This window comes from Plasmodium inui, assembly GCF_000524495.1.
Source record: "Plasmodium inui San Antonio 1 unplaced genomic scaffold supercont1.14, whole genome shotgun sequence".
NCBI classification, from domain to species: domain Eukaryota; phylum Apicomplexa; class Aconoidasida; order Haemosporida; family Plasmodiidae; genus Plasmodium; species Plasmodium inui.
The window spans coordinates 462,107-488,379 of record NW_008481848.1 but is presented as its reverse complement, the minus strand read 5'-3'; the positions used below and the strand labels follow the sequence as shown (position 1 = coordinate 488,379).

General features: G+C 45.0%; 5 protein-coding genes across 5 annotated transcripts; 2 read left to right on the top strand and 3 right to left on the bottom strand.

Annotated features, from left to right (window-relative positions):
• Nucleotides 1–735: 735 nt before the first annotated feature.
• Nucleotides 736–2,253, bottom strand: C922_03450 (hypothetical protein; the record flags this gene model as incomplete). The annotated part of the gene is made up of 1 exon (XM_008819042.1): nucleotides 736–2,253. The coding sequence occupies one exon, from the start codon at nucleotides 2,251–2,253 to the stop codon at nucleotides 736–738; it is 1,518 nt and encodes a 505-aa protein (XP_008817264.1).
• Nucleotides 2,254–3,301: 1,048 nt separating this feature from the next.
• Nucleotides 3,302–19,243, bottom strand: C922_03449 (hypothetical protein; the record flags this gene model as incomplete). Its single annotated transcript, XM_008819041.1, has 2 exons — nucleotides 3,302–11,360; nucleotides 11,388–19,243. The coding sequence occupies 2 exons, from the start codon at nucleotides 19,241–19,243 to the stop codon at nucleotides 3,302–3,304; spliced, it is 15,915 nt and encodes a 5,304-aa protein (XP_008817263.1).
• A 1,730-nt stretch (nucleotides 19,244–20,973) lies between these two features.
• On the top strand, nucleotides 20,974–21,957 carry C922_03448 (orotidine-5'-phosphate decarboxylase; the record flags this gene model as incomplete). Its single annotated transcript, XM_008819040.1, has 1 exon — nucleotides 20,974–21,957. The coding sequence occupies one exon, from the start codon at nucleotides 20,974–20,976 to the stop codon at nucleotides 21,955–21,957; it is 984 nt and encodes a 327-aa protein (XP_008817262.1).
• Nucleotides 21,958–22,782: 825 nt separating this feature from the next.
• C922_03447 (hypothetical protein) lies at nucleotides 22,783–24,095 on the bottom strand (the record flags this gene model as incomplete). Its single annotated transcript, XM_008819039.1, has 4 exons — nucleotides 22,783–22,862; nucleotides 23,067–23,144; nucleotides 23,654–23,783; nucleotides 23,964–24,095. 4 exons carry the CDS (start codon nucleotides 24,093–24,095, stop codon nucleotides 22,783–22,785), a joined length of 420 nt encoding a protein of 139 aa, XP_008817261.1.
• Nucleotides 24,096–25,163: 1,068 nt separating this feature from the next.
• Nucleotides 25,164–26,137, top strand: C922_03446 (hypothetical protein; the record flags this gene model as incomplete). The annotated part of the gene is made up of 4 exons (XM_008819038.1): nucleotides 25,164–25,434; nucleotides 25,590–25,691; nucleotides 25,897–25,973; nucleotides 26,090–26,137. The coding sequence occupies 4 exons, from the start codon at nucleotides 25,164–25,166 to the stop codon at nucleotides 26,135–26,137; spliced, it is 498 nt and encodes a 165-aa protein (XP_008817260.1).
• Between the last annotated feature and the right edge of the window lie 136 nt (nucleotides 26,138–26,273).

Sequence of the window (26,273 nt, the reverse complement as noted above, 5' to 3'; positions counted from 1 at the left end):
GAACAAACAAACGGGTGAACAAACAAACGGGTGAACAAACAAACGGGTGAACAAACAAACGGGTGAACAAACAAACGGGTGAACAAACAAACGGGGGAACGAACAAACGGGGGAACGAACAAACGGGGGAACGAACAAACGGAGTAACCTTTTGTGGCACCCTCTCATGTTCCAGTTGACTTTCAATTTTGTCGTCACGCAAAGGAAAAACTTGTGCCTTGCCCAAACATCAGACGTAGCTGCTTACTGCCGATAGCTTGGCAGCCACGGCGTATGTATAAATACAGGATCGTCTGAACGAATTAAAAAAACAAAAAAGTACAGCCCCTCTCCCCAGACACCACGGAACGTGTTAGTACGCGTCCAGGCTATGTGAACGGTGGGGAGGCGCAAGGAAAAGGGGAAAGCGGCAAAAAAAAGTGCCATAAAAGCGGCAAAAAAGCGGCAAAAATCACGGAAAAAATCACGGAAAAAATCACGGAAAAATGACACAAAAAAATACACAAGGGAGGGCGCAGGAGAGAACATCAAAAGGCGAAGTTCCACGGATAACAAACGCGCACAGTGTGCATGCCGCGAAAGGAGGAACCTCCTAATGTGTGTGCTGGGGTGTCCTTCAATCGAGTGAAGTGAAGGAAAAGGGAGCATAAGTCAGGGCAACACCGAAAGGGGTGGGAAAACTGCGGCGAAAATTTCGCGGTGTTAACAGTTGACAGCCCCACACACTTCCACGCGTCATCCCGCAACCGGCACATGGGCACTCATCGAGTTAAGGGAAAAGACGAAGGAGAAGATACACAAAACGAACAAAATGAATAGCCCGATCAGAAGAAAACTCTTGTAGATCCCATACGAATTAAGGTACTGTATCGCCATGGGCTTCAGGTGAGGATTATTATGTATAATGATGCGGACGTTCTGATCACATAGGCATTTCACTTCCCCCATAAAGGGATAGTTATCAAAAAAGTAAAATTTGGAATTTTTTCTGTTCATATAAAGGCTAGAAAAAAATTTTACTACTCCGTAAACCAAGACGAAGAGAGATCCAAGGAGCAGACCCGAGGCGAAGTCGAATGCATTCATGTAGTACGACGTGAAGTAAAAATATCTGTGGAGTACCTTCCTCTTCACTAGATTGTACAACGGATAACCAAACATTAGGATAAAGGAAGAGACATACTTGAGAAAAAACAGAAAGGAGCTTCTCTTGTTTGTATACAACTTTGCGCACAGGAAGAAGTACTGGATTTTTTCTTTTGTATGTTTTGGGGTGTTGACTGGAAAGACCAAACTGTTAACGAAAGATTCGCACAAGGGGACTTTTCTCTTTGTGTGTTCACGTCGTAGGCTACCGCTGCTGCCACTCCCCTTCCTTCGCCTGTTCATGGTTAAGCGCTCCCCGGAGGTGTCTTTTCCAACGTTTCCCTTCTGGTGGCCAATGCCCTCTCCACCTCTGGGAGTATTAGTACGGCCGACACGGCTGAACTGCTCCTGACCATTCATCTGATTTGTCTCCATTTCACCCGTGTCCATCTCACCTGTGTCCATTTCACTTCCGTCCATATGACTTGTGTCCATTCCACTTGTGTCCATTCCCCTCGCGTCTGCAAAATGCTCGACCACTGTCTGGTTATCCACTGTCTGGTTATCCACTGTCTGGTTATCCACTGTCTGGTTGCCCGCTGCCCCGTCGCTTACTACCCCGCCGCCCACTTCCCGGTGATCTCTATTCTTATCATAAAAACTGCCAAATGCGGAGTGCATAGCAGAGTCCCTTTTACGTCCCTTTTCGCTTACCCAAGAATCATCGCCCTCTTCATTGGAAAGGTAATCCCCCATTTTATTCTGTTCAATATCGCCATACGGATTCGGGTAAGGTTTCTGTCTGCACTCATCATCCATGGGGGTCTCATTTTTTATGGCAAAGTTATAAATCCACTTTACGACCCTTTTGTTAAATCTAAAGGGCACAATAAGCAAGACGAATAAAATCCCCTGCATAAAATGACACCCACTTTTGTATGTCCTAAACAATTTCTTGTCCACCTGATCCAGTTTTCCGTCCTTTACCCATTTGAAAATGATTATGAGAAAGACTAATATGTGCACCATCAGCAGTACCACTTCCCAGGTCAAGCACGTGTTAAGGCATTTTCGATACTTCTTTCGGCATATTCGGCACCCATCCCTTTTCCTCTGCTTGCGTTTTCTCCTAAACAGGGTTTGCTTCGTGTCGTCCTCTTCCTCCATTTGTACGACCAACGCTGCTACCGCGAAGCGTATCCTTTTGCGCACATCTCTGCTTAACTCCCCACTCAACCGTGCTCGCCTGCGCACATAAAGACAGGCTCCTCAGGTAGGGGTGGCCAGTCGGGCGATCTTAACCCAGGGGATGGAAGCCTCAAACGTACGTGGAAAGACGAATGCGCTTGGACGGAGAATCTCCTTATGTTTGCGCGAAAAGGGCAGGGAGAAAAAGAAAAAAAAAAAGAAAATAAATAAAATAAAAAATAAAACAAATAAAAACAAAACAAAATAAAACAAAATAAAATAAAACTATCAAACAAACGAACAAATGAACAATTACGGATAGCTATTCACAAAAAAAGTATTTTTTTTTTCCCCTTCTCCAAAGGTTAAGCGGACTTGTCACAAGAGGGACATCTGTGGGGGTGGCGCCATGTGCATGCACAAAAGGTGGCTGTAGCGTGACCACCGGGGGGACGCGAGTGGTTGCTGAATTGCACCTCTCCAGAAATGGCCACTCCTCCACTTGCTGCGTGGTTGAAGAAAAAATTGACCAATTGACGAGTAGCACTTAGGCTACGTGGCAGTCTGGCAGTCTCGCCGCTTCATCGCCTAATCAGCAGCCGCCAAACGCCACTCGCCAACTGCTAAACCGCCTAACCGTTAAACCGCCTAAGCGCTTCACCCCCTGAAGACAACCCCCGATTGCTCCTGTTCGTTCATTTTTCCCTACTTGCATCCCCATGTGAAGGGGGAAAAAAAATGACCATTAAATGAGCCCCGTTGCGAGGGGCACGCGTTTGTCAGTTAGAACAAAGATAAAAAAAAAATAAGATGCGGAAAAAGGGGCCTGCGAAAGGGCACGCGAAGCAAATACACGGGTCGCCCTTTTGCCCGTGGAGACACATGGGCCAGAAAAAAAAAAAAAAAAAAATTACTCCCAGGGGGAGGGAAGTAAAATTCAAGAATGTGTGTGCACAAGGGGGTGGAGCACACGGTTAGTCATGAAGTGTAGGTCAGACTAATTCGCCCCGCTTCACTTCGCCCCGCATCACTCATCGGCGATATCCAGGATGAGCGCAACGCCGGCGAGCACCCACTTCTCCTGGTTCTCCTTGGTCTTGAGCTTAATGTTGGTGACGTAGGTGGGCCCCCTGGAGACGGTCTTATAAACGGGGCACTCATACACGTCCGTTTCGACTTTGCCCATGCTGACGATCGGCTTGCAGTGAATGACAGGCATGAGGAAGTACTTCTGCTTTGAGCTCGAATCGCAGAGGGTGTTCTTCTCAATGTCGTAGTTGGCGCCATCGAGGTAGAGCCCATAAATGTAAGCACCCTCCTTAGGGTACGAGTGGATATTATTCAGAGATTTGTTTGTCACCTCAATTTGCATAATAATTTTGTCCAATTCGCATTTCTCATTTCGAGAGAGGATTTGTTTTATTGCACTGAAGAAGCTATTCGGATTGAACAAAAGAGAGACATTAAAAACTTTGGGAGTCACTAGCGGGTCGTTGAACCAATCGGAGAGGAAGCTGATCCGTTCTTTGAGGTTAACAATCCAGGAGCACAAATTTCGGTTGCTGGAATAGGAGTTATTCTTCCACAAGTCTGGCAGCTGGTCTTTGTAGAGAGAACCCATTAATGATTCCATTTTTGTGTTCATATTAATTTCGCCTTTAATGGCTAGATGTAGCTCTTTTAGCGACTCTCTCATAATCCCTGTGAGTGAATTCATTAAGGTGCATTCTTGGAAAAGGAAATACTGCAGAGGGGTTATCTGGTCATCGGGAATGGACTTAACCAATTCGTCCACATTAAAATAGACGTTTTCGATTTCTGTTAATATGTCCGAAAGGATGTTAGCAGTACGAACTTCCAGCGTCTCTCCAGTGGTTAGTTCCTCCACGAAGGTGGAACTCTCCTTGACCTTTAACTTAAAAATGTTGTCCAACAATTTAATACTCTCACTTGTCCTGAAGTTCATTTCTGCATGCTGATTCAGGCCATACAAGATGGAAGTCTCGGCGACGATCTGCGTGTCGATATATTTTAAAATCTTATCGTACGCATAGTTACTAGGACTAAACAATTGCACATTTTTAGAAAACGGGATCAGCTGCATCCCCTCTAAAGACTGCTCCTTCATGAAGTAGTTCAGATACGTTTTGCATACCAACATGTCCTTATCATTAACGATATGCCCTCCGTACATTATTTCTCCAAAAATGTATTTTAAGTCATTCCAAGGCACTTTTATAGAATTCTGATTGTCTAAATAGTTGAACAAAACCTTCGCACTGTCTCGAAGATCACTTAAGCTGAAGGGATATTTTATGTTAAACCCTTGAGAACCAAATTTAGCTCTCTCTACAATTATAGAATGGAAATAACAGAGGGAGAATAGAATATTTTTTGTTCGCAAGTCCTTCTCCTCATAGTCATCTGAGGAGAAAAAGGTGAAGGCTCTCTTGAGATTTTCTTTAAAACCTGTTGGTGCTTCGTTCGTCAATTTTATCGACCTCTCCAGGATACTTATGGGGATATTTTTTGTAACCTCTGCTGTTAAGAAGAGACGGAAATTCGGGTGCGACCCTTCCGCGGCGTATTTATCAATCACATTTTCTAAAATGAGATTAAACTTTGCCATCAGATGGATGTTTTCCAGAACTATCCAGTGTCCTTCCTTATGAGCTAGCTCCAATTTAAACAACGCAATGGCTTCCTGTCCTTGTCCCAAAGATACTATGTGCAGGTTGCTGTTTAGAAAAAACTTATTTTTCTTTCCTAGCTGTTCTACATATTTGATAAAATCGGACCCAGGGGTTAGGATAAATAAAATAGGCGTCGTGTTAATCATAAAATTGTATGATGATTCTAGTGTGTCTACAAAGGAGTTCTTCCTCTCCATGATTTCTTCACTGTTTGGCAACACATTTCGAATGTATTTCTCCAACGTTACTGTCACTCTGTCTGGTCTCAACGATCTTATAATGAGTAATTTTTTAAAAGAGTTATTACTTAACTTTTTCCATTCTAGGGGCAGGGTGCATATCTCTGGCTGTATTTCTGAGCACCACTGCTTGAACTTGTGCTGTGCATCTATGTGTATGTTGTTTGTTAACATTTCAAACTCTTTGAATTTGGACAGAACGCATACATTTCTCCAGCAGTCATCAGCTAGCCATTCCTTTAACGGGTTCTGAATCGCTTCTTTGATTCGGGGAGGCTTCAAAAAAAAGTTCAAATAATCCATGCTGAAATCTTTGTCATGAATTTTTTTCTTTTCCAACAATTTGAAGACGAATATACAATTGAATAGCAGCTTGTCCTCTTCCAGCAACCCTCGGTTGATCCATGAGTAGATTGTTTTCCTGAATGAGATGATCAGCTCGTTCATGTGCTCATCGCACAGGTCGTTTTGTTGTTGTTGCTCTTCTTCTTCTCCCTTCCGGGTTGCTTCATCCCCCTCGTCTTCGTCCGCTGCGGCGGTTGCCCATCCTTCCCGTTCGACGCCCTCGCGGAAGTACCCCCTCGAGTCGCCCAGGCTGCTCACCCTCTCGCTGCCCATTCCGCTGCCCATTCCACTTCCCATTCCACTGCCTATTCCGCTTCCCATTCCACTGCCTATTCTGCTTCCCATTCGCACCCCCGCGTGGACGGCCTCTATCGACTTCAGCAGCAAGCTGATAAAAGAATCCAGTGAGTACTGATACATGTAGTTAATGTTGTGCATGAGGATGAGAATGAAATAGACGATGGAGGCCTCGTTCGCCAGGGTCCTATACAGCTCCCTAGTCTTGTTAATCTCATTCTCCGTCGTGATCGAATCGGCCACTTGCTTCTGTATGCTGATGGATGTATCCTTTGTCGTCTTCAAACTGTTAATCAGAGAAATGTTGTCGATGATTGTGGTCGAGTCTGCGGCGGAAAGCTGGTACAAAATTTCGTCCTCCAATTTGTTCAGAACTATTTTGTATTCATTCCTGTTCTTCACGAGTATCTGCTTCTGCTTCTCCAATTCGGGCTTCTCTATATTGACGATGATTGCTAAAATCTGCTCCTCCAGCCCCTCACAAGTCACGCTAAAGTTTATCAGCGTGCATTGGCTGTTTACCTCTGGCTTGAAGTGTGGATTGCTCAGCTTCGTTTGCAGGATTAGGTTGAAAAAAGGGGCCGCCTTTCTTAAGCTTCCCTTCGAAAGAGCTTTACTCATGCTGTGCGAATTGGAAATTTTTTCGTAAGCTTTCTCATGGTCCTGTTTCTCCCTCGGGGTGGTCATCATGGACATTTCCTGGGTTGGGCTATCTCTACCGCGGCGGCTGCTACTGCCATGTTGTCTGCTATTCTGTCTGCCGTTCTGTCTTCCGCCATGTCTGCTTTGCCTGTTCGCCATTCTAGGGGTTGTCTTACTTGGTGTGGATTCCTCTTCTTCTTCCCCGTTGTCCTGCTCCTCCTCCGCGGCATCATCATCATTGTCCACTTCTGCATCGTCGTGGAAGCTGCCCCCGTTGTGCTCTCCCGGTCGAGAAGTGTCACCAGCACCGCCTCCCCCGCCTCCAGCGCCACTCTCATAGAATGACTTAATTTTCGAAACTCGACTGATCGCATTGGGATAGTTAAATGGCATCTCCTCATTGTCAATCTTGACGAAGGTGTCATTTCCCCTCTTTATGAATTCCCTATTGAGGAGCCCATCGATAATGTTATCGATCTCTTCGGTGACGTTTTCTATGATGAGGTAGCCACCCCTCAAGATAACACTCTTAACCTTTGCAATAAAATGATCACTGTTGAATTGGAGGCACGTGATGTTATTTCCTCCTTTTGCCTTGAGCCACTTCAGTCCTTGTAACTGAGGGTCGATCAGAAGAGGCCATCGGTAGCAAGTGCTTACGATGAGAGCATTCTCTATGCTTATTCTATCTTCAGGAAGTTTCTCATTTTTCCAGGTAGCTATCTGTATATCCTGCACCATGATATCAATTGGGGAGGTAATTTCACTGATGAGGATGTTGCTCTTCTTGATCTGCTCAAGCCACAGGTTCTTCCACAATTTTACTCGGAAGGAGCTAGAAAAAACACCCAAGTAGGTGATAAAGGAAGAAAGAAGTAGACAGTCTCCATAGATGTATTTCTTATTCGAAATAATAATGGCAATCTCATCAGACCATCTCCTATACTCATCCGATAGCATATTGACCAAATTTTCCGCTCGATTTAATTTGTCTTTAGATTCATTAAATATTTTTATGATATTATTCTTCTCTTCATTCACTTCATTCATTTTAGTTCTTAGCTTCTCTACACTGTCTGTTAGTTCCTTCACTTTATTCTCCAGCACATTTAGCTTCTCCTCTGCGCTGTTCTTATTGTTCGTGGCTTCTTGCAATTTATCCATTAGCGGCTTCACCTTTTTATACACCTCATTATATTTGACAATGTTAACTAGCCAAAGTGCCAAGTACGCACATGCAGATGATTTCGTTTTCATCATTTCGTAGTTAAAGAACTTCTTCTCAATAAATGGTGTCAACAAATGGACCGTTTCTTCTTCCATATTTTCTGCATCGAATTTTTGCAATTTGGATAAAAACTGACTAGGATTGTTCATAATTTTCTGAGCAGATTTCCACGAATAGTTCTTAATCTCCTTCAGAGCGATCAGCACAGCGTGAGTCACATCTAGACATTCCTTCGGTGGGTTCTGTAGAGACTTTAACTCCTGAATGGCTGATTTGGTAATACAATTAACCGCTTCCTTTGCCTTGTTCATTATGGGCAAAGCTTCACTCAATTCATTATCTGCTTTGACCTGAATATTAATCGCTTCTCGAGTAAATATTTCGGTTTTTTTCTTCTCCTCATTTACGATCTGCTGTTCTTTGTTTGTCACCTCCGTTGCTTCTTTCACTTTTTTTATAATTTCATTCACTTCGATTTTTTTCTCCTCTATATTCTTTATTTTCACTTCGATTTCCTTTTTCAACACTTCGACATTTTCTCTGGTGCTGGTGAGGGCTAACAATCCTTTGTTGAGTCTTTCCACGGATTTCTCAATCTCGTATGTCTTCACATGCAGGAGGTTTTTGTAAAAGTATATATATTCTAGGAAAGTCTTCGGTATGACGTAATTGTGTCGGTTCTTCTTCTCCAGATATATCTTGTTCATCTCGTTTGTGCTCGTGTGCACGTAAGCCATATGCTCGCAGATGCTCTTCTTCAACCCCTCCTCGATTTCTAATTCGCTCAAAAATTTGTTAGACACATTTACGAGGGCTTCATATGGCCAGGGTAAGAAATACACAAATGAGAAATTGGACAAGAAGGAGGGAAACTTCGTCAGACGGTCTCTATATAAACTGCTAATAGGAGAGTGGGTCACTGCTACCTTGAAGTTTCTTTTTATTTTACTTATGTAGTAATTAAACACATCTTCGTTGCTTTCTCCGATGTTTAGATACTTTATCTGGTTTCGGATGGAGGAGAAGATTCCCAGATACTCATCTTTGGTGAACAAATCGTTACACAGCCCGGTGGAAGTCAAATCGTTTATATACGGCAGAAAGGAGTCGAGGATATTTTGCTCCTTCAGCATCAGGACGTGGACGTTGCCCGGCTTGATGGCGCATTTGAGGTGGAACTCTTGCAAGTCTGCTTTGAAATTGCTCAAATCGTAGTTATTGTTTGTCGAAATTTGGAGCAGGTTAAGGTTGTTGATGAAGATGCTCAGTTTCATTAGGGACTGCTTCCCCGATCCTCCAAATCCGATGAGCATGAGGTGCGAAATGTCAAAGTCTAAGATGCGACATATCTTGCATATCTGTACAACGGCGTAATCGAAGAGGACGAGAGGAAGCTCCACGTGCGAGATGTTGTACTCGCTCAGCTTCTCCGCCAACACTTCCTTCAGCACGTGGAATTTCTTCACCCCCAGGTACATTTTGTCCAGACCGTTTCGCACCGAAATGAACGAGGTGAATATATTCTTGCGCGGGTCGTACGGCAGATTGGAAGCGTTGCACGGGTTGGAAGCGTTGGCGGCGGCGCTAGAAGCGGCGGTGGGACATGCGGTCATACCCGCGGTAGTACCTGCCGTAGTGGCATTCAACCCCCGTGATGCGCTTAGCCCGCTTGAGGCGAGCGCGTCCCCATCGCCGCGAGTCACGGAAGTCTCGCTAATCTCACCGCTAACTGTGCCGCTAACTGTGCCGCTAATATGGCTAACCTGGGTCACCTCCCCGTCGAAGGAGACCCGGTGGCGACCCAAGTCCTCCAGGCAAAACGGGAAATGCTGCTGCAGGAGGCGGTTGAAGATCTGCGTGAAAATCTCAATGTGCTCATTCGATGTCAGCTTATTCATATACGCATGCTGCATCTCGTGGAAAAAAATCATCAAAAATTTGAAGCTCCCTCCATTGTACAAATCCGGGTTCGTGCACTTAATGATGTTGTGAAAGGCCCCATGGATATCATTCAAGTTAAACAGGTAGTGTGGAGCCGAGTTAGACAAATTGAAGGCAATATTCTCTGTGACCCTACTGTACAGATCGTGGGAAAACGAAATGATGTTATTAAGGAGACCCTTCACTGTGTCGTCAAACTTGAGCAAGTGCTGCTTTAGGATAACCTTGTACACGTTATCAAATGTCTTCAGACTAATGTCTTCCATATTAATAATTTGAAACTTGTTTTGAATCCTTTTGTCGATAAGTTTATTAGCATTATTATTTACCGTTCCGATAAAGAGGACGTCATGGATGAATTTCTTCTCGTCCAGATTCTCCCTGTCGTATATGAGCCTATACGTTAACAGCTGTCTTAGAAACTCCAACGTCTGCTGCGTGTCACAGTTGTCCTTAGCCGTTATGTTCATGTCTTCCAAGAAGAATATGTGCCTCTTCTGATTCGGGGGCCCATAGGTCCTCGTGTTCCTCTTCTCCACGTTGTTCTCGATTATCTTCTGGAGGACAAACGAGTTTGTATAGTAATTAATACTTATCGTCGTGTGGGTAAATTTTTCTATATTCATATTGATGTTGTTGCTTATACATTTTGTCTTCCCCGTTCCGTTATTTCCATAGACGAGGATTGGCTGATTTCGGTCTAGTGAATACTTTATCATTTTCTCCGTTCGGATCAGCTCGATCGTATTTATGTACAATTCGTCGTAGTTGTGCGGCAGCATGCTTTCGATGTAGTTGTTTTCGCTTTTTTTCTTGTGCTTCTGGTTCGGCTTGGCATGTGAGCTGCCCATTTTGGTCGCTTCCTCCATTTCGCCAATCTCGTCTACTTCACCCGCTTCCTCCGCTTCGCCCTTCTCCTCCGCTTCGCCCGTCTCGTCCACTTCGGCCTCCCCCGCCTCCGCCATTTCCTGCCCGTAATTCCATCGCATCTTCTGCAAGAATAAAATGTCGCTGTCTAGGTATTCACTCAGGTGCTTCCACTCATTGTCGTATATATTATAAGTATAATTGCAGCAATAGTCGCTACCCATCTTCACCTTCACATTCGATTTCACATTATTGTTCAGAGCATTCCTTGCGTTCATTAGTTTGTCCTCCACGATTAGGTTATTCAGAACCCACATGTACGAGTTCATGAAAAAGCTGTTGTAGTAATCTTTCAGAATTTCATAGTTATAGTTAATTTTGTTTACCACGTTTTTTTCGTCTCCGTTGTGTGGGTCTTCCGGCTTGGCACTTCCCAGGCTGGCCGCTTCGCCTGTTGCTTTCCCGGTTGCTTCCCCTGCCGCAACCGCTGCTGCGTCCCCTACTTCGTCTGGAGAAGAGGACCCGTTCCTCTCCTCCATCGCGTCGTCCTCCCCCTGGCGATTCTCAATGCTCCGTATCACATCGCTAATGTATTTGTCATATTTGACCAAAAAGTAGTCGATATAGTTGCAGATCGATCTGACAATGTCGAGGTTGGACAACTCGAAGGCGAACTTACACTGCTTCCTCAGCATATCAATATTCTGAGCGTAAAATATGTTAAATAGATAGTAAAACTCCGTCTTGGCCACATGATTTGTTAGTAAGTTTATCCATGAGCTGATGTACAGCTTGTAACTTATGTCTCCTCTGTTTATGTATAGGACCCCCCCTCTGCTGACGGTAGCGGGAGAGGCATACTTCATATTGGTAATTTCAAAGAAGAGGTGCATCTCCTTGGTGAAGGGGATACGTTCGTTGCTCACCAGGGTTAGCACTTTGTTGTCATCCATGACTGTGTTCATACTTTCTATCCACTCCGCATCGATGTTTCCATCTAGAAGGAGAATCTTATGTTTGACGCTCTCTGTGTAGGGGGATATATTTCTAGACATTTTCCTCATTATAGAGGAGAGAGCACCATCAACCCACTCGTTGTTCTTATTTAAGTAGCCATACAATTCGTAAGACTCGATCGATTTAGGGTTAATAACCTCGTGTAAGCATTTTTCGCTAATTCTGTTGAGGGTACTTATCAATATTTGAATAACGCTGGACTTTCCGCAGCCGTCTTCTCCTAAGATGAAGACGCAGTGGCGGACGTCCATCAGGTCTTTGAGCTGCTTTACCTTTAGGATGAAGTTGTCGTCGATTTGGAGGTTGGCGTCTCGGAGGCTGCTTCGTATGGCCTCGTCAAGGGTGATGATGCGGTGGGGAGGCACTTCCTCTGGGGAGGTTACTTCCTCTGGTGAGGTTATTTCCTGTGGGGAGGTTATTTCCTGTGGGGAGGTTATTTCCTGTGGGGAAGTCACTTCCTGTGGAGAGGTGACTTCATAGGGGGACACCACTCCTGACCGGCCCATCGCTAAGCCATCCCCAGGGTGCGACGGATGATCCGTGCCCTCCACGGAGACCTCCTCCTTGAACATATCCCCACAGTCAACATTCGGAAAGAGGTCATTCACAAGGCCCAGAAAAATGGGAATATCCTCATGAGTTATCTTAGGAATGTTAAAATCTTTGAGTGCCTTCATCAGAATGACTTCTTCATCATAGTTGCTGTACTTCCTTTTTAAATTACCAGCCTGAATTAGGACCACCTTAACAGCACGGAGACCCCAATCGTAGTGAATGTTCTTTCTAAGCAGTTCCTTGCACAACTGATACAGTTCTACAAACTTGTACGATAGTTTATTTGCCTTAATAAAACCAAAAGACATTAACATATTTTCGCAGATAAATTTGATATCAGGTACAATCATGGAACAGGACCTAAACAGATTTTTTAAATTTTCGGGTAATTCAGTCCTGCCTGCATATCCTGGGTTCATGGTAATAAAAAACCCACATGTCTTCTTCAACACAATTTCATCATCGATAAAATGGAAGACCGTTTTTTTTTCCTTAATTGCATCAAAGATACACTTAATCTGTGTGCTAACTACTGATAGGACTTCTATGCTGATCCGATTGAACTCGTCGAAGCATCCCCATGCCCCTGTCTGGGACAGGCCAATACAAATCTGGGACATGTTAAAATAATTCATCTGATTGCTGCAATTGAATATAAATATCGCTATGCCAATCGCTTTGGAAAGATCCTTGGTCGTTTCTGTCTTTCCCGTTCCTGCCGGACCAGCGGGGGCTCCTCCAAGAATCAGATTCAGAGCCTGCGTCAGGGTGATGTAGCACTTATCTGTCAAAGGGGTAATAACCAACTTTCCCGAATTCCCAATATATTCATATAGATACTTCGTCTTAAAATCACACAACTTTATTTCGCAGGTGTAATTGTTTGCCTTCTTATCGTAAACCCAGTAATACTTTAGCTGTGCTTGCCAGTCGAAGCAAGTCCCGTCTGAAATTTTTTTCTTTATAAAAGAGATAATAACATCTCTCGTGTGGACGTCCAGAATAATCAGCGAAAGCAACTTGGTCCTGATGTTGCAATCTTGTGTCCTTTCCACCAACTTAATCAGTTTATTTATCCTTTCGATTAGTATTTTCTTATACTCGACGAAGGCAGATTCGTTTCCATTTTCCAGCTCATCGAAGCATTTGTTGATTTCGTCCGTGACAACTATCTGGTTGCATGTACATACCACTTGGCTGATAAAGTTCTTTATCATCGTCTCGTCTCTGTTTTGTTCGTCCAGATTTTCCGAGCAGATCTTTGCCTTCTCCAGGATGCTCCTAATCGTTACCTTCAGGTGCGTTTCTAGATCCTTCAGGTAATTCTCCACGTTGCCCCGCAGCATCAGCTCCGTGGGAAACTGCAGGTGTTCGTTTTCGATGCTGTACACGCCTTTCGCGATGAACTCCGTCGCAGGGGGGGTGGTACCATTCAGGCGATTCCCACCATGCAGACGTTCCCCATCATGCTGGGCCTTCTCTCCGAGGAGCCTCTCCCCATCCGCTTCTTCCGTGGCGTCCTCCTGTGTGGCTTCCCCTTCCGCCGCTCTCGTCGCTTCCATCGCCCCCATCGCCCCCATCGCCCCCGTCGCCCCACCAAACTCAATCGTCTTAATCGCGTTAAACACATCATTCACGTAGGGAAGGATCTTCATGGGATTCTTCCCATTGCTCAGGATGTCTAAAAGGGCTATGTTGGAGAGAAAGTAAAACCGAGGAAAAGCCTTCTTCTTCTGATCCAAGTAATCATTAAGAGCCTTCTCACACAATTCGATGTTTTTGAAAAATTTTCGGAGCACGTAAAATAAGTCCTCGTTCAGGCAAATCTGTAACACGTTCTTTTGCTCATAAGCGTTCAGGATGATTTCCTTGTACTCCTGTTCGATGTTAAAAAACATCCTACTCTCCTGTGGGAGCTGCGAATGGATATCTTCTGAGTTGAGATAAATCGGTTGTAGCCTCTCAAATTTGTTCAGAAATTTTCTCCATATATTAATCACCTCGTCTATTCTTTTCAAGTTCTCCTGTGTCTTTAAAATGGTATCCTGGATGAACAAGATGTATTTCTTCTGATTTATGAAGAAGAGGATCTCCGACGTATGCACGTCTACAATTTCGAGGATCATGTCCATATTCGTTATTTGAATGTAAGAGTTTTTGTTCAGAAACTCAAAGTTCATTTTTCTCCATATTTGGCTTATCTCTCTGATTTTGTTTTCAATTTTTTTTTCCTTCTTGGCTTGCTCCATCACGTCATGCACGGCTTCCACGTGCTTGTACAGTTTCAGGTCGAAGAATCCCTGCAGCGTCAGCTCTTTGTACTTCACCTGCAGGTACTTCTTCGGTGGGTTCTCCGCTACGTCACCGCTGTCCACTGCGTTAGCATTGTTCGCCAAGTCAGCCTTCTCCACTACGTCCCGACTCTCCATTGCGTCAACACTCTGCACTGCGTGCCCCCCCGACAGGTTCATAATAATATTCCAGTGGCGATCAAAAATGCAGTCATTGTTCAAATCGACGAGAAGCGGCAGGATGGAGGAAAACTTCTTCAGTTCCTTTATGATATGCTCATACACTGGCAGGCTCTTCAGCTCAGACAGATTCTTTCTCAAATACTGTGAAACAAAATCGATTATATATATGTTCCCATTTACGTCGATGTCTGTCCATAGCTTTCCCTTTTCCTCCTCCATGAAAAATACAATACTGTTAATAACGTCCCACAGTTTTTTCACCTCTTTCAATTTCTTGTCCAACTCGTTCAGCTCATCAAACACGGTGATGTCCAGCTCGAAAAGGATCTCCAATTCGTTATGATACTTCTGCTTGTCTCTATACATTTGGTAACTTCTTCTATAGTCGTTAATCTTCTCGTAAGGGTTACCCTGCATGTCCTTTGGCTGATTGGGCATATTCTGCAAAATGCCATTCTTTAGTTTCTTCAACTCATCCTTAAACAGCGTTATCTCCACTTTGATATTTTTAATTTCCTCATTTTTGTACTTTATTATTTTCTCCTTTATTTCGTTGTACTGTATTTCTACCCTCTCCTTATTCCGGTTGATTTCTTCGAGCACTTCGTTGTGTTTGACTGTTATGCCCAACTCTCTTAGAGTCTCCATAATTTCTCTCGTTTTCTGGAAAATCAGGGGGATGATTTTCCTGCTCAGCTTGACACTCCGCAGGTTCCTCATCAGGTTGTAGAAGGCGTCCTTCTTGCTCTTCTCCAGGGGGGAGGCGCCATCGATGGATGCTGTCAAGCTGTCTGGAGAAGCCACCCCGTCTGAGGAAGGAAGCCCGTCTGAGGAAGGAAGCCCGTCTGCGGAAGGCAGCCCGTCTGCCGAAACCACCCCGTCTGCAGCAGTCACCCCGTCTGTGGCAGTCACCCCACCGCTCAACTGTGACACCCCCTTCTTGGGCGGGCCGAAGAACTCGCTCACGCCCGCGGCCCTCAAGTTGCTCAGCACACCCTCGTAAAAGGCGCTCACGGCGTAAATCACGTCCCGCACGAACACCTGAAGGTACTCACTATACATCGAAATGTCCTTCTGAGAGAAGTTTATCAATTTCTCCACGAAGTGCTCCGAGTGAAATGCCACGAAGTTGATGACCTCATAACTACGCAAATAGTGGAAGCTGCTTAACTCGCTCTTCAAAGATAGAATCAGATTCTTATACGCCAACACATTTGGGAACCGATGCGTAATGTTAATATTGATCAGTTTTAATGTGTCCCGAAAGTTATTGTTAAATTCGAAGTAGGTAGGAAAGAGAGACACTTCATTTTGTGTCTTAAAATGGAGGAACTCCTTCTTGATATCCTTCTTGCAGATATGTTCATACTTCTTTAACCCTTCTAAGTACGCATAACATCTGTCTATGGTCGCTTCGAAATATTTCTCAATGCAACTTTTTTTCTGATTGATCTTTAAGCTGAGGAGAATTTCGTTAACGTAGTCTCCACTCTTTATGTCGATCCGTTTGATACCTGAACAGAGATTCATAAAATCGTCTATCCATTTGTAGAAGATGCTTGTTATGCTGAGTGATTTCTTACATCTTAATTTTAAGTCCAGACTCAGTTTATTCTCCACAAAATTTATCTTGATGCTGAATAGGGGTTCATTTTCTCTCTCCGCTCTTGTCATGATGTTGTTCAGATTTGAGAAAAGAAAATATACCAACTGGGTTACCCTATCCGTAACTATACTGTTTACGAATTTTACGTAATTTTTCCACATAGGGTTATTCTTCTTTATTTTTAGAAGATCAAAGGACTGCTTCATACTCATGTGGATGTTCTTAAAATCGTCCATTAGTTTCCCCTTCAACAATGCCATATTATTCTTGTAGTTATTCAGATAGTTATATATATCTTCATGCTTCTTTCTCCTCTCGAGGATTGCTTTCCTCGTCCAACTATTCGTCACACTTAGGATAGAAATCAAGTTACTATGAACAAAGGAGATGTTACTAAATATTTCTGTCATGTCTCTGTCTACCATTTGAATGTAGTCGAAAATCGGTTCCTGTGTCCACCTTAGTTCAGTCACTCCTCTCAGTAACGTGTTCTTCACACTAGACAACTTATCATGAAAGAGATCCTTCTGTACAGGCAACGTTTTAGTAACGATATCGTTATACCTCTTCGTGATGCTGCTCAGAGTATGGATGAATTCTTTAAATCGGTTGGTGCTGTTATAGATTTTTAGGCACTCCTCATTGACGGTCAGATTGTTCAGGTAGAGATTTTTCACATTAGATATAAAGAGGAAGATATGCGGATGGAAGTTCACGTAAAATAACTCTCCCTTTTGCTTAAATATAGGTTCATTTAGGAACGTATTCACCACGTCCATCGTTTCGGTGAACCATTCCTTGCTCATGTTCCCTATGTATTGACTAATCTTCGCAGTGATGCTTCGGTACAGCGCGTTTATTTCTTCCGTCTTCTCATCTTTGAAGTTTAGAACCTTGACAATTTTCCGCAGCGGGAAGTACTGCTGCTCGATTCGCTTCAGCAGCGACGTGAAGAGGTTCACCACTTCGCAGAACAGGGGCGCGTTCCGGTCGATGTGCAGGTGGATCAGCTGCTCAGTTGGCAGTTTCGCCGTGTGAGTACCGCTTGGACTGACACCACCGATGAGCTCAGCTGCATTGACACTACCAGCGCTAACCTCGATAGCCTCGCCTGAACTACCACCACCACCGCTAACCCCGCTAACCCCGCTAACCCCGATAACGCCGCTAACCCCGTTAACCCCGCTGATCTTGTGAACCGCCCCTCGCTGGGTCGCACCCTGCCCCAGGAAGACGCCCCTGTTCTGCGCCACGATGGTCATATTCTTGATGAACAAATTGTCCACGAGGATGAACTCCCTCTTGAGGTCCTCGCAGAGGAGAGAGGCGTGCCGAACGAGCTCTACCTCGATGGCTCGGAGGTCTCTCAAAATGAGAAAGGAGTTAAGAAGTTTGATGTTCTTCTTCAAATCCGCGTCAAAGGAGTGAACCAGGACGCAGATGAGTCGCTTGTTTAGCTCCTTCACCTTGTCCTCAAACTGCTTGTACTTGTTTATAAAAATCGTTTCCTCCTCATTCATGATCTCGTGGTTAATGTCTAGGAATGTCTCATTGATGGTGTTGAATTCGCGCAGGATGGTGTGCACCTCCTCCGTTAGCTTCTTCCCCTTGTCACCAGGAATTTCGATTTTCTCCAACTTCATATACGTTTGGTAGATTTTGAGGTATTCGATTAGGAGCCTTAGTTTGTAGATGTAGAGACTTACGGAGGGGAAGTAGGCGCAGTCCTGCTCCGTTTCGTCATTCTGTGGATTGGACGTATTCTGCGCATTCTTCGAATTCTCCGCATTATCCGCATTATCCGCATTCTGCTCATTATGCGCATTTTCCTCATTATGCCCAGTCTGGGCACCCCTCGCTGGGCTGCTCCACCCGCAGGACTGACTCAAAGATCGCAGCTTGGCATTCTTCTCCCGGTAGATCCTAAACAGGTACAAAAAGTTCAGCAAAAAATTCAGAGTCCCATACAGCTTGCTCTTCAGCACATCCACGCAGTTATAAATTGAGTTGATAATTTCCGGTGTGTTCATATTCTGCTTGCACGAATTTATGAGCACCCTGGAGAGGAAGTCAAAGACAAACTTGCAGTTCTTAATTAAATACTCCGACCGGTCCAGTGACAAAGACAATGCATGCACAATCGGAGCGACGAACACATTTTTATTCTCAATTTCTTCTCTGCTACTTTCCAGTTTCTGCAAAAAGTGAATAACTGGCTTCAGATGTGTATACAGATCGAGGACTTCCATTTTCAGATCCACAATTTCTCTCCGAATATTCTCAACGATATTCTTGTAGCTGGAGTTTTTCTTCCTTTCTAAGATAGTGTGTACGATCTGCTTGAACTTCTCCTTCTCTATTTCGCCATACAGAAAGTTGATGTCTTCATTCTTCTGTTTCAAACAAGTCAGAAAATCTTCACAGCTTTGGTATCTGCTCTTTTTGTAGTTTACAAAATTTCGTAAAATGACGTGGTAACATTTGACGAAGTGTATTAAGTACTCTTCCACGTGGTTGATGTCGTCGTCTTCTTCCTCTTTCTCTCCAGATGGCAAAAGTGGCAAAGTCAATTTCTCCTGTAACTCTCCATAGATGATCCTCAAGTTGAGCAAAAAATTGTTAAACTTTTTTTTCATTTCCTTCAACAGAGAGGAACAATTGATTTCGTCATTTTTGTTCATAAAATTGGAGAAAAAAATTTCCAGAAATTTCCTCGTCACATTTTCTGCATCATTGTTCATTTCGAGGAAGAGTGGTTTCCTACTTTGTGTCGTTTTGTAAATGATTAAATATTTTTCATTTTTTTTTTTTTTTTGTAAGTCTAGGATGGATGCGTAAAATTTGATCGTGTCCTTTTCGTTAAATACGAATAGACAGTCCTCTTCACTCTCCGTGAACTCGTTTAGAAGCTTCACTGCGTTTTCGTCTGCTCGGATGCTGCTGAGCGCGCCTTCCTGCAGCCCACTCCCCTCGGGGATGAAAAAGGCCACCGCGCTTAATAACACTTCCTCCGCCTCTTCGGTCGGCGCGCAGTCGCCGCCGTTCTGCTCCTCCATCTTGTTCATGGGGGGTAGCGCCGGTGTGCTGGCTTACTACCGCGTAGTGGCGCGTAGTACCGAGTAGAGCCGCCTATTACCGCGTATTATCGCGTATTGCGGCGTACCACCTTGTCTGATCAATCGGCACGATTAACCGGTCGTAGCTAATCAGGGCGATGCCGCGCCTCCTCGCTGCACTGCTCATTTTTGGAGACCGTCCCCCGGTGGAGGGTCGCACAAACGGGCACACGCCGTCAAACCTGCGAGCAGTGAAAAATACTCGCCGGTCCACAAATTCGCAAACGTGTGCATGTCCGCAAGGAGCGTCACCCTTGCATTTTTTCCCTACAAAGTGTTTAGTCAATTTTGTGACCGTCTTTTTTTTTCTCACCATCTATGTGTTATTCGGTCGTTTTCTCCTCAGACCATTCTTCCTGTCGCATCGTATCGTTTTTCTTCTTTCCGTCCGTTTTGCCTCGCTTCGCTTTGTTTGTTTGTTTTTTTTTTCCGCCACACACATATGCGCCTCACGGGTGTGTCTACTTCGAGCTACGTTTATATCCTTGTGCGAAATGAACCCTTCCCATTTTCAGCCCCTCGATGAAGCCCTATTTTTTTTCTCTCGGAGCGGTGTGCACCATAATCTCCCTATGCGCGACAAGCGCCATTTCGCGTCCATCCTTAGGCTTCACCGCTGAGCTATACACAAAGTGGAAAAAAAAAAGAATGGGAATTTCTAGGGAGCAGGGCATATGGACGCATATCCCAGACGGGGGCTCTGAACGGCATGTCCGTAGGTACTCCCGAATAGTATTTACATATTTCTAAACAAAACGGTTTGGAAGCGATACAATAAAAAAAAAAAAGAAGGGACTATCCAGATGGCTATTCAAACCTTCTGGGATCACACACACCCCTCCCCTCTTTTCGATTCACCTATGCACACCAATGGGTGAAGTTTGGAAGAGAGTTTTCTCTCCCCCAGCGTAGGAGGGGACCACACTGCGCGGAAATATACATTTTATGCATTCGCTCCAAGGGGATACATCCCCATCGTGGCTGATGGATTTACTAATGAGAGGCATTCCTCCCTTGTTTTGTCCTTCCCCCTTTCCATGACGCTGTCAAGGTTATGTGACTCTGTCCAACAGGGTAAAGCTTTTCCCCTGCCAAGAGGTCTATCTTTTCTCCTCATTCGCACAATGAACATGAACATTCGGTTTAGTCATCGGCCGTCTACACGTGTGCTCTCCTAAGGTGACCTCCACATTTGTCTGCACAGCGTAATAATGCGTGAGTGTGCCCTTTGAGAGGATACATGAGGATGACCCACCAAGAAATCAGCCCATTCTCGTAATTTCGCTCTTTGCATTTCCACCCAATCTGTGATCCTCCCCAGTATGTTCCATTTTCCTGCAAAGTATTTCACTAGCGTGGTATTGTGTCAAATGAGGAAAAAAAAAAAAAAAGCAGAGTTCACTTCTAGTTAGCTAGAAAAAAAAAAAAAATGACCTGTTCAGGCGATTTTCAGCGGCGCGGCTAGACACCTGTTCATTGTTGTTCAAATTGTTCATATTAGTTTGGCAAGAAGCCACCTTGTGCGCAATTTTTCGGTAAAAAAAAAAAAAAAAACTAGCAATCGAGGATGTTCCACAGTTGTTTCGAAATATGAGGAACTTTCGCACGGGGAAGGCTGCCCCTATTTATCCCAAACAATGCTCTGATATGACATTCGACCCAAATATAACGTCGCGAAGATGAATTTGAAAATAAAGCTACAAAAGAGGAGGGGCGAAGTGAATACAAGCCTGTGCATCGGGCTGGACCCGGATGAAGCTGACATAAAGTTCTTCATGCAGAGTGAGAAGCAAAATGGCTACCACAGTGTCAAAAAAAACCTAAGCAATGATGGTAGTAGTAGCCAGGGTGGACTGTTCACCCCACAAGTGGGGGGACGAATTCTACTCGCAGAGACGCCGCCAAAGGAGGCACAAGAAAGGGACGAATTTTTTTACTTCTTCAATCACTTCTGCTTTTACATAATCAATGAGACGAAGCAATACGCCCTGGCATACAAAATGAATTTCGCCTTTTACCTCCCATATGGTTCCCTCGGAATAGACGTCTTAAAGAACGTATTCGATTATTTGCACCACCTTAACATTCCAACCATCCTTGACATAAAAATGAATGACATTGGCAACACAGTGAAGCATTACAGGAAATTCATATTTCACTACTTGAGGAGCGATTCGTGTACAGCTAACATTTACATGGGTACCCACATGCTACGAGACATCTGCCTTGACGAAGAATCCAAACGACATTATAGCACCTTCGTACTAATTAAAACGACCAACGAAGATTCGCACATATTTCAAAATAGACTTTCCTTCGATGGTAAAGAAGCGTATGTAGTAATTGCAGAAGAGGCACAGAAAATGGCCAAGCAGTTACATTTGGAAGAAAATAATGAATTTGTTGGCTTCGTTGTGGGCGCGAACTGCTATGATGAAATAAAAAAAATAAGAGAGCTTTTCCCTGACTGCTACATCTTAGCACCAGGGGTAGGTGCCCAGAATGGCGACTTGCGAAAAATGTTATGTAATGGTTACTCCAGAAATTATGAGAGACTGCTCATCAACGTTGGGCGCGCCATAACGAAAAGCGGTAATCCGCAGCAGGCGGCCCGGGAGTACCATCATCAGATTAAGGAGGTCCTCGCGGAGCTCCAGGACTGACGCGCGTGCACGTGTAACTTCGTCATTGTGGAAATTCCGAGATGTGACTTCTGCTCCAGTCCCCTGCGTGAAGCACACTTTTTTCTATGTAAATTTTCCACCCGTTGGGGTATTTTCCCCGATGTGGCCATTTCCAGAGAGGCACCCTGCGTGGTGCTAATCGTATGCAAAGGGTAGCTGTGGAGCGGCCGCACCCATCTGCGTCATGCGTTACGCGGAAGTCCCACCAAATGGCGAAATAACGCATACATTTACTCCACAAGGGCATGACCACTCTGCTGTGCAGGCGTAAAAAAAGATCCCCAGTGGGAAAATGGAAAAAAATTGCACACGCGCATTAATTTGTTGCCGTGAAAAAAAAATAAATAAAAAATAAAATAAAAAAAAATATGAACAGGTCATGCGAAAAAAACGCGTAAACCAATTTTGGCTGTTTTCATTCCTAACCAACTAGGCCCATCCATATGTCATGCCCCGGCGGGAGCGTACAGTAAATTCACCTCAGTCACCCAAGAGGGCTGCTTCGTATGGTTTCCCTGAAAGGCTTCTCCGCGTGGCCACCCAACATGGCTCCTTCACACAACTCCTCAACACGGCTGCTTCACATGGCCACCCCCGCCCCAAAATAAACGGACTGGCCATACTTATAGGCTAGGTAACTGGTTAGTGAAAAGTACATGACTCGGAAGATGCAGTAACAGCAGGAAATGCTGCACCAGAAAATGGTGTAGAGCGCCCCCCCGAGGAGGTAATACAACGGGCTGATCATCTTAGGGAGGGGGGCCAAAATCGTGGGGAAAGGTTCGCCACTAACACGCTGGTGTGCTAAAGTTGGTTCTCTTGCTCATGCATCCAACTTCGCCCATTCGCACCTTTGTAGTTTATTCTTCTGAAATTTGAGTGGCCTCTGGGGAGGGGTGAAAAAAAAAAAATGCACAAAATTGGTCAGTCGTAAGCAGTGGTCACCTTTCAACGTGGCCATGACGGAGTCAGAGGATTGGACGAACACAGCTTGCCTCTTCCCCGATCTGCCACTACAAAAGGGAAGAGCAGGGAGGAGTGGACAAAACGGTCAAGGCAAACTGTGCACACACATAGGGCTGACTCACTTTCTTTAATCTTCTGCCTGAGCTCGTATCTTTTCATCAGTTCCGATACGTCCTCGTCCGATTTTTTTTCGCTTTCGCCTTGGGTGTGCAGGAAGAGGGCGAAAGGAAGGGCAAACATGAGGGGGAAAAAAAAAAGGTAGACGTGGAATGAGGAAAAAAAAAGGGCAACCGCGAAGGGACGCAAAAAAGGAAGGAGCAAAAAGGCGAAAACGGAATGGAAAAAACGTAGTGACACTGAACCAAGCCGGGTGCACTTGTCATACACTGAGTATGCGTCGAGGCAAAACAAAATTGCGGCCGATAAAATGGCGCGACTCCTTTGTGCACATTCGTCTACACAGCGCAAGCCCGCACAAAGGGAACGAAAAGGAAAAAAATAAATAAACAAAATAGAATAAAATAAAATAAAACAAAATAACTGTACAGACATGACAATTGCACAACCCGCGTGGCTATGCTGACCAAGGCGAAGAGGTATAACCTGGAATGCACTCGGAAAAAACGTTACATGCTCAAAAATGTACAAAAAAAAAAAAAAAAAGAAAATAAGTAAACACACTCCTCCGCATTGTCAATCTTGCACTTACCGATGTTATATATTTGATAAAAGTTGGTGGAACAGAAAACCACCTCCAGAAGCCCCCCGATGAAAAACATGCCCACGTAAAGATATGGCAGGCGCTTATACACGTTCACCTTTTTTAAGCTTCGTTGGCCCTTGGAGGAGTGTAAAGGTGTGATATCACGAGTGAGTGGTTAGGAGCGGGCTGGTGAGAGGGGGATGGCAGGTCAGAGCAAGCGAAAGGGAGGCACTCGCCAACCAGATAGGCCCCCGCAGGTGCATTGCGATCCCCCCTGGAGCCCATTCATTGAACATATGCCCTCCCATCCTGCTACCAAGCACGCACATGTGTGAGTGGCATTGGCGCAGAAGGTCACGCTCGTTCGATCGATCCCCCGTTTGATCGTTCGCCCATTCTCTCGTTCCTCCGTTCGATTGTTCCCCCGTTGGCTCGCCCGTCCGTCCATTATTTCATTCGTCGATCTCCCATCCGTTCTTTGCCTCTGCGCAGAGCGCGTAGGCCGACTCCCATCTTACCTCCATCCTTCACGACACGCGGGAAAAATAAAAAAAAAGGGGAAGCAAAATGGAAGCCTACTTAATGGAGTTTATCGAAGCCTTCACACATCTGATTCTTTACATAATGAATATTTACTCCTCAGGTGGGGGAAGTGCCTAACGAGCGAATGAGCCAAGTGGCTTTGTTCGCCTTCGTCCGCATTCGTCTGCATTCGTACACTCCCTCGCGCGTTACGTACATCTGCATATGCCTCTACGCCTACCTGTGCAACTACCTATGCAGGTTTATTTATTTTATTTTTTTTTTTTTTCCCTCTGCAGAGCACTTTGAAAAAAAAAGAAAATTGAATACGCTCGTATGGTAAGGCACGAAAGAATAACCGAAAGTGAGGGCAAAAAAACAGGCAAAAAAACAGGCACAAAAAAAGGAAAAAAATCGAACCGCCTCGGCGCGAATACTCGGAGCGGGGTAGGAGGGAAACCGGGTTAAGGCAACAGATTAGTCCACCAAAGCACACTTCACGATGTGGAGAGAAAAGAATCGCACGTCGAGGGGGTGTCCCCCTGTGCATTTATGTAATCTTCCCCGTAAGGAAGAGAACCCCTCCTGACACGGCCAACAATCCGCACATCTCAACAAGGAGCTAACTAGCCAAGTGGCATAGAAGTCAATACATGCGCGCACGGTGTGTACGTGTTATCCTGCGCAGTGGCTTATTCCCCCCGGCACCACTGCATCAATGCGTCACACTTTCACTCCTGCACTGCTTCGCTTCTTCACTGATTGTCTATGGAGATACCTTTGCCCCCCCCCACACACAACCCCTCCCCACGTAGGCACTGTGCAAATAAACAAGTGGAGGAGTACATAAGACAGGTGAATCGCTGAACCATGGAGAGACAAGCCATTCAAGGAAAAGGCCACAACGCATGGGGAGGGATACCAAATCAGGATCGACGCGAACCCCTCCCCAACGAGGTCGCAGACCATGACAACGCAGACCACCACGACGACAATGAGCAGCACTGTGAGTACCCCCACCCCTCTCCTTCCCCTTCCCCTGCAGGCCCTCTACCCAATCAAGCGATTCATCACAAACAAGAGCCTATATAAATATCGCATCAGTTTGAAGAATTTTAAAAATGAGGTGTTAAAAATTTACACCATCGAATTCGAGCAGTTTCACCAATCACCCAAAACGAAGATTAGCTACCCCGCCTTTGAGGAGCTCGTGTGGGATCTCTTCACGTACGTCGAGATGCAGATGTGCGAGGCGTACGGCGCAGGTTGGTGCACCTCTCATTTGGAGCAGCCCACATGCTTTGCGTTGCACACATGCTCCGCGCTGCACACTTGTTGGCTATTCATGCAAGGGGGAATACTCCTAATGGGAGAAAATAAAAAATACAGTTGCGTGAGGCCTCCTCTCCCCACACTGCAGATAAAACGTTTGAAATTTCCTTCGACTTGGTCAAGGACCACGAGACGACTTCCACGACGAGCGAAAATTTGACGAGGGATTGGGAGTTAATATCATACGATAGTAGGGAAGGAAAAAAAAAAAAAAAAAAAAAGAAGCACACGTGATTATTTTTTTCTCCTCTGTGAGAAAATCAGACACGTGCAACGTTGCCCTATGCTGTTATTCGGGTTAATAAATTTTTCCTTTTTTTCGTTCTTTCCTTTTTCTCATTCTTTCCCTCTTTTCATTCTTTCTTTGCCGCCTTCTATACGGACTCCCCGCGCAGCCCTCGATCTGTTTGATAAAAAAATGATCAAAAGTATCAACGTCTTTCAGGACAACGAGTTCAACCCGATATGTCAGGTAGGGCGGTGCTCTCTGGAGATTCGCTCCTGCCTGATACTGCGTAGAATTGGCGTGCCCATGTCTGTTCTCACCGCGCCCAACTCGCTTCTATAATCCCCCCATACACCGCGCAGGTCTACGTGGAGCACAGAAGAGACGCCGCACAGACGGACAGAGCGTAGCCGCGGAGGGTAGTCACACAGGGTATCCCCGCAGAGTAACCACGAAGGGTAGTCGCACTGGGTATCCCCGCAGAGTAACCACGAAGGGTAGTCGCACTGGGTATTCCCGCAGAGTAGCCACGCAGGGTAACCATCC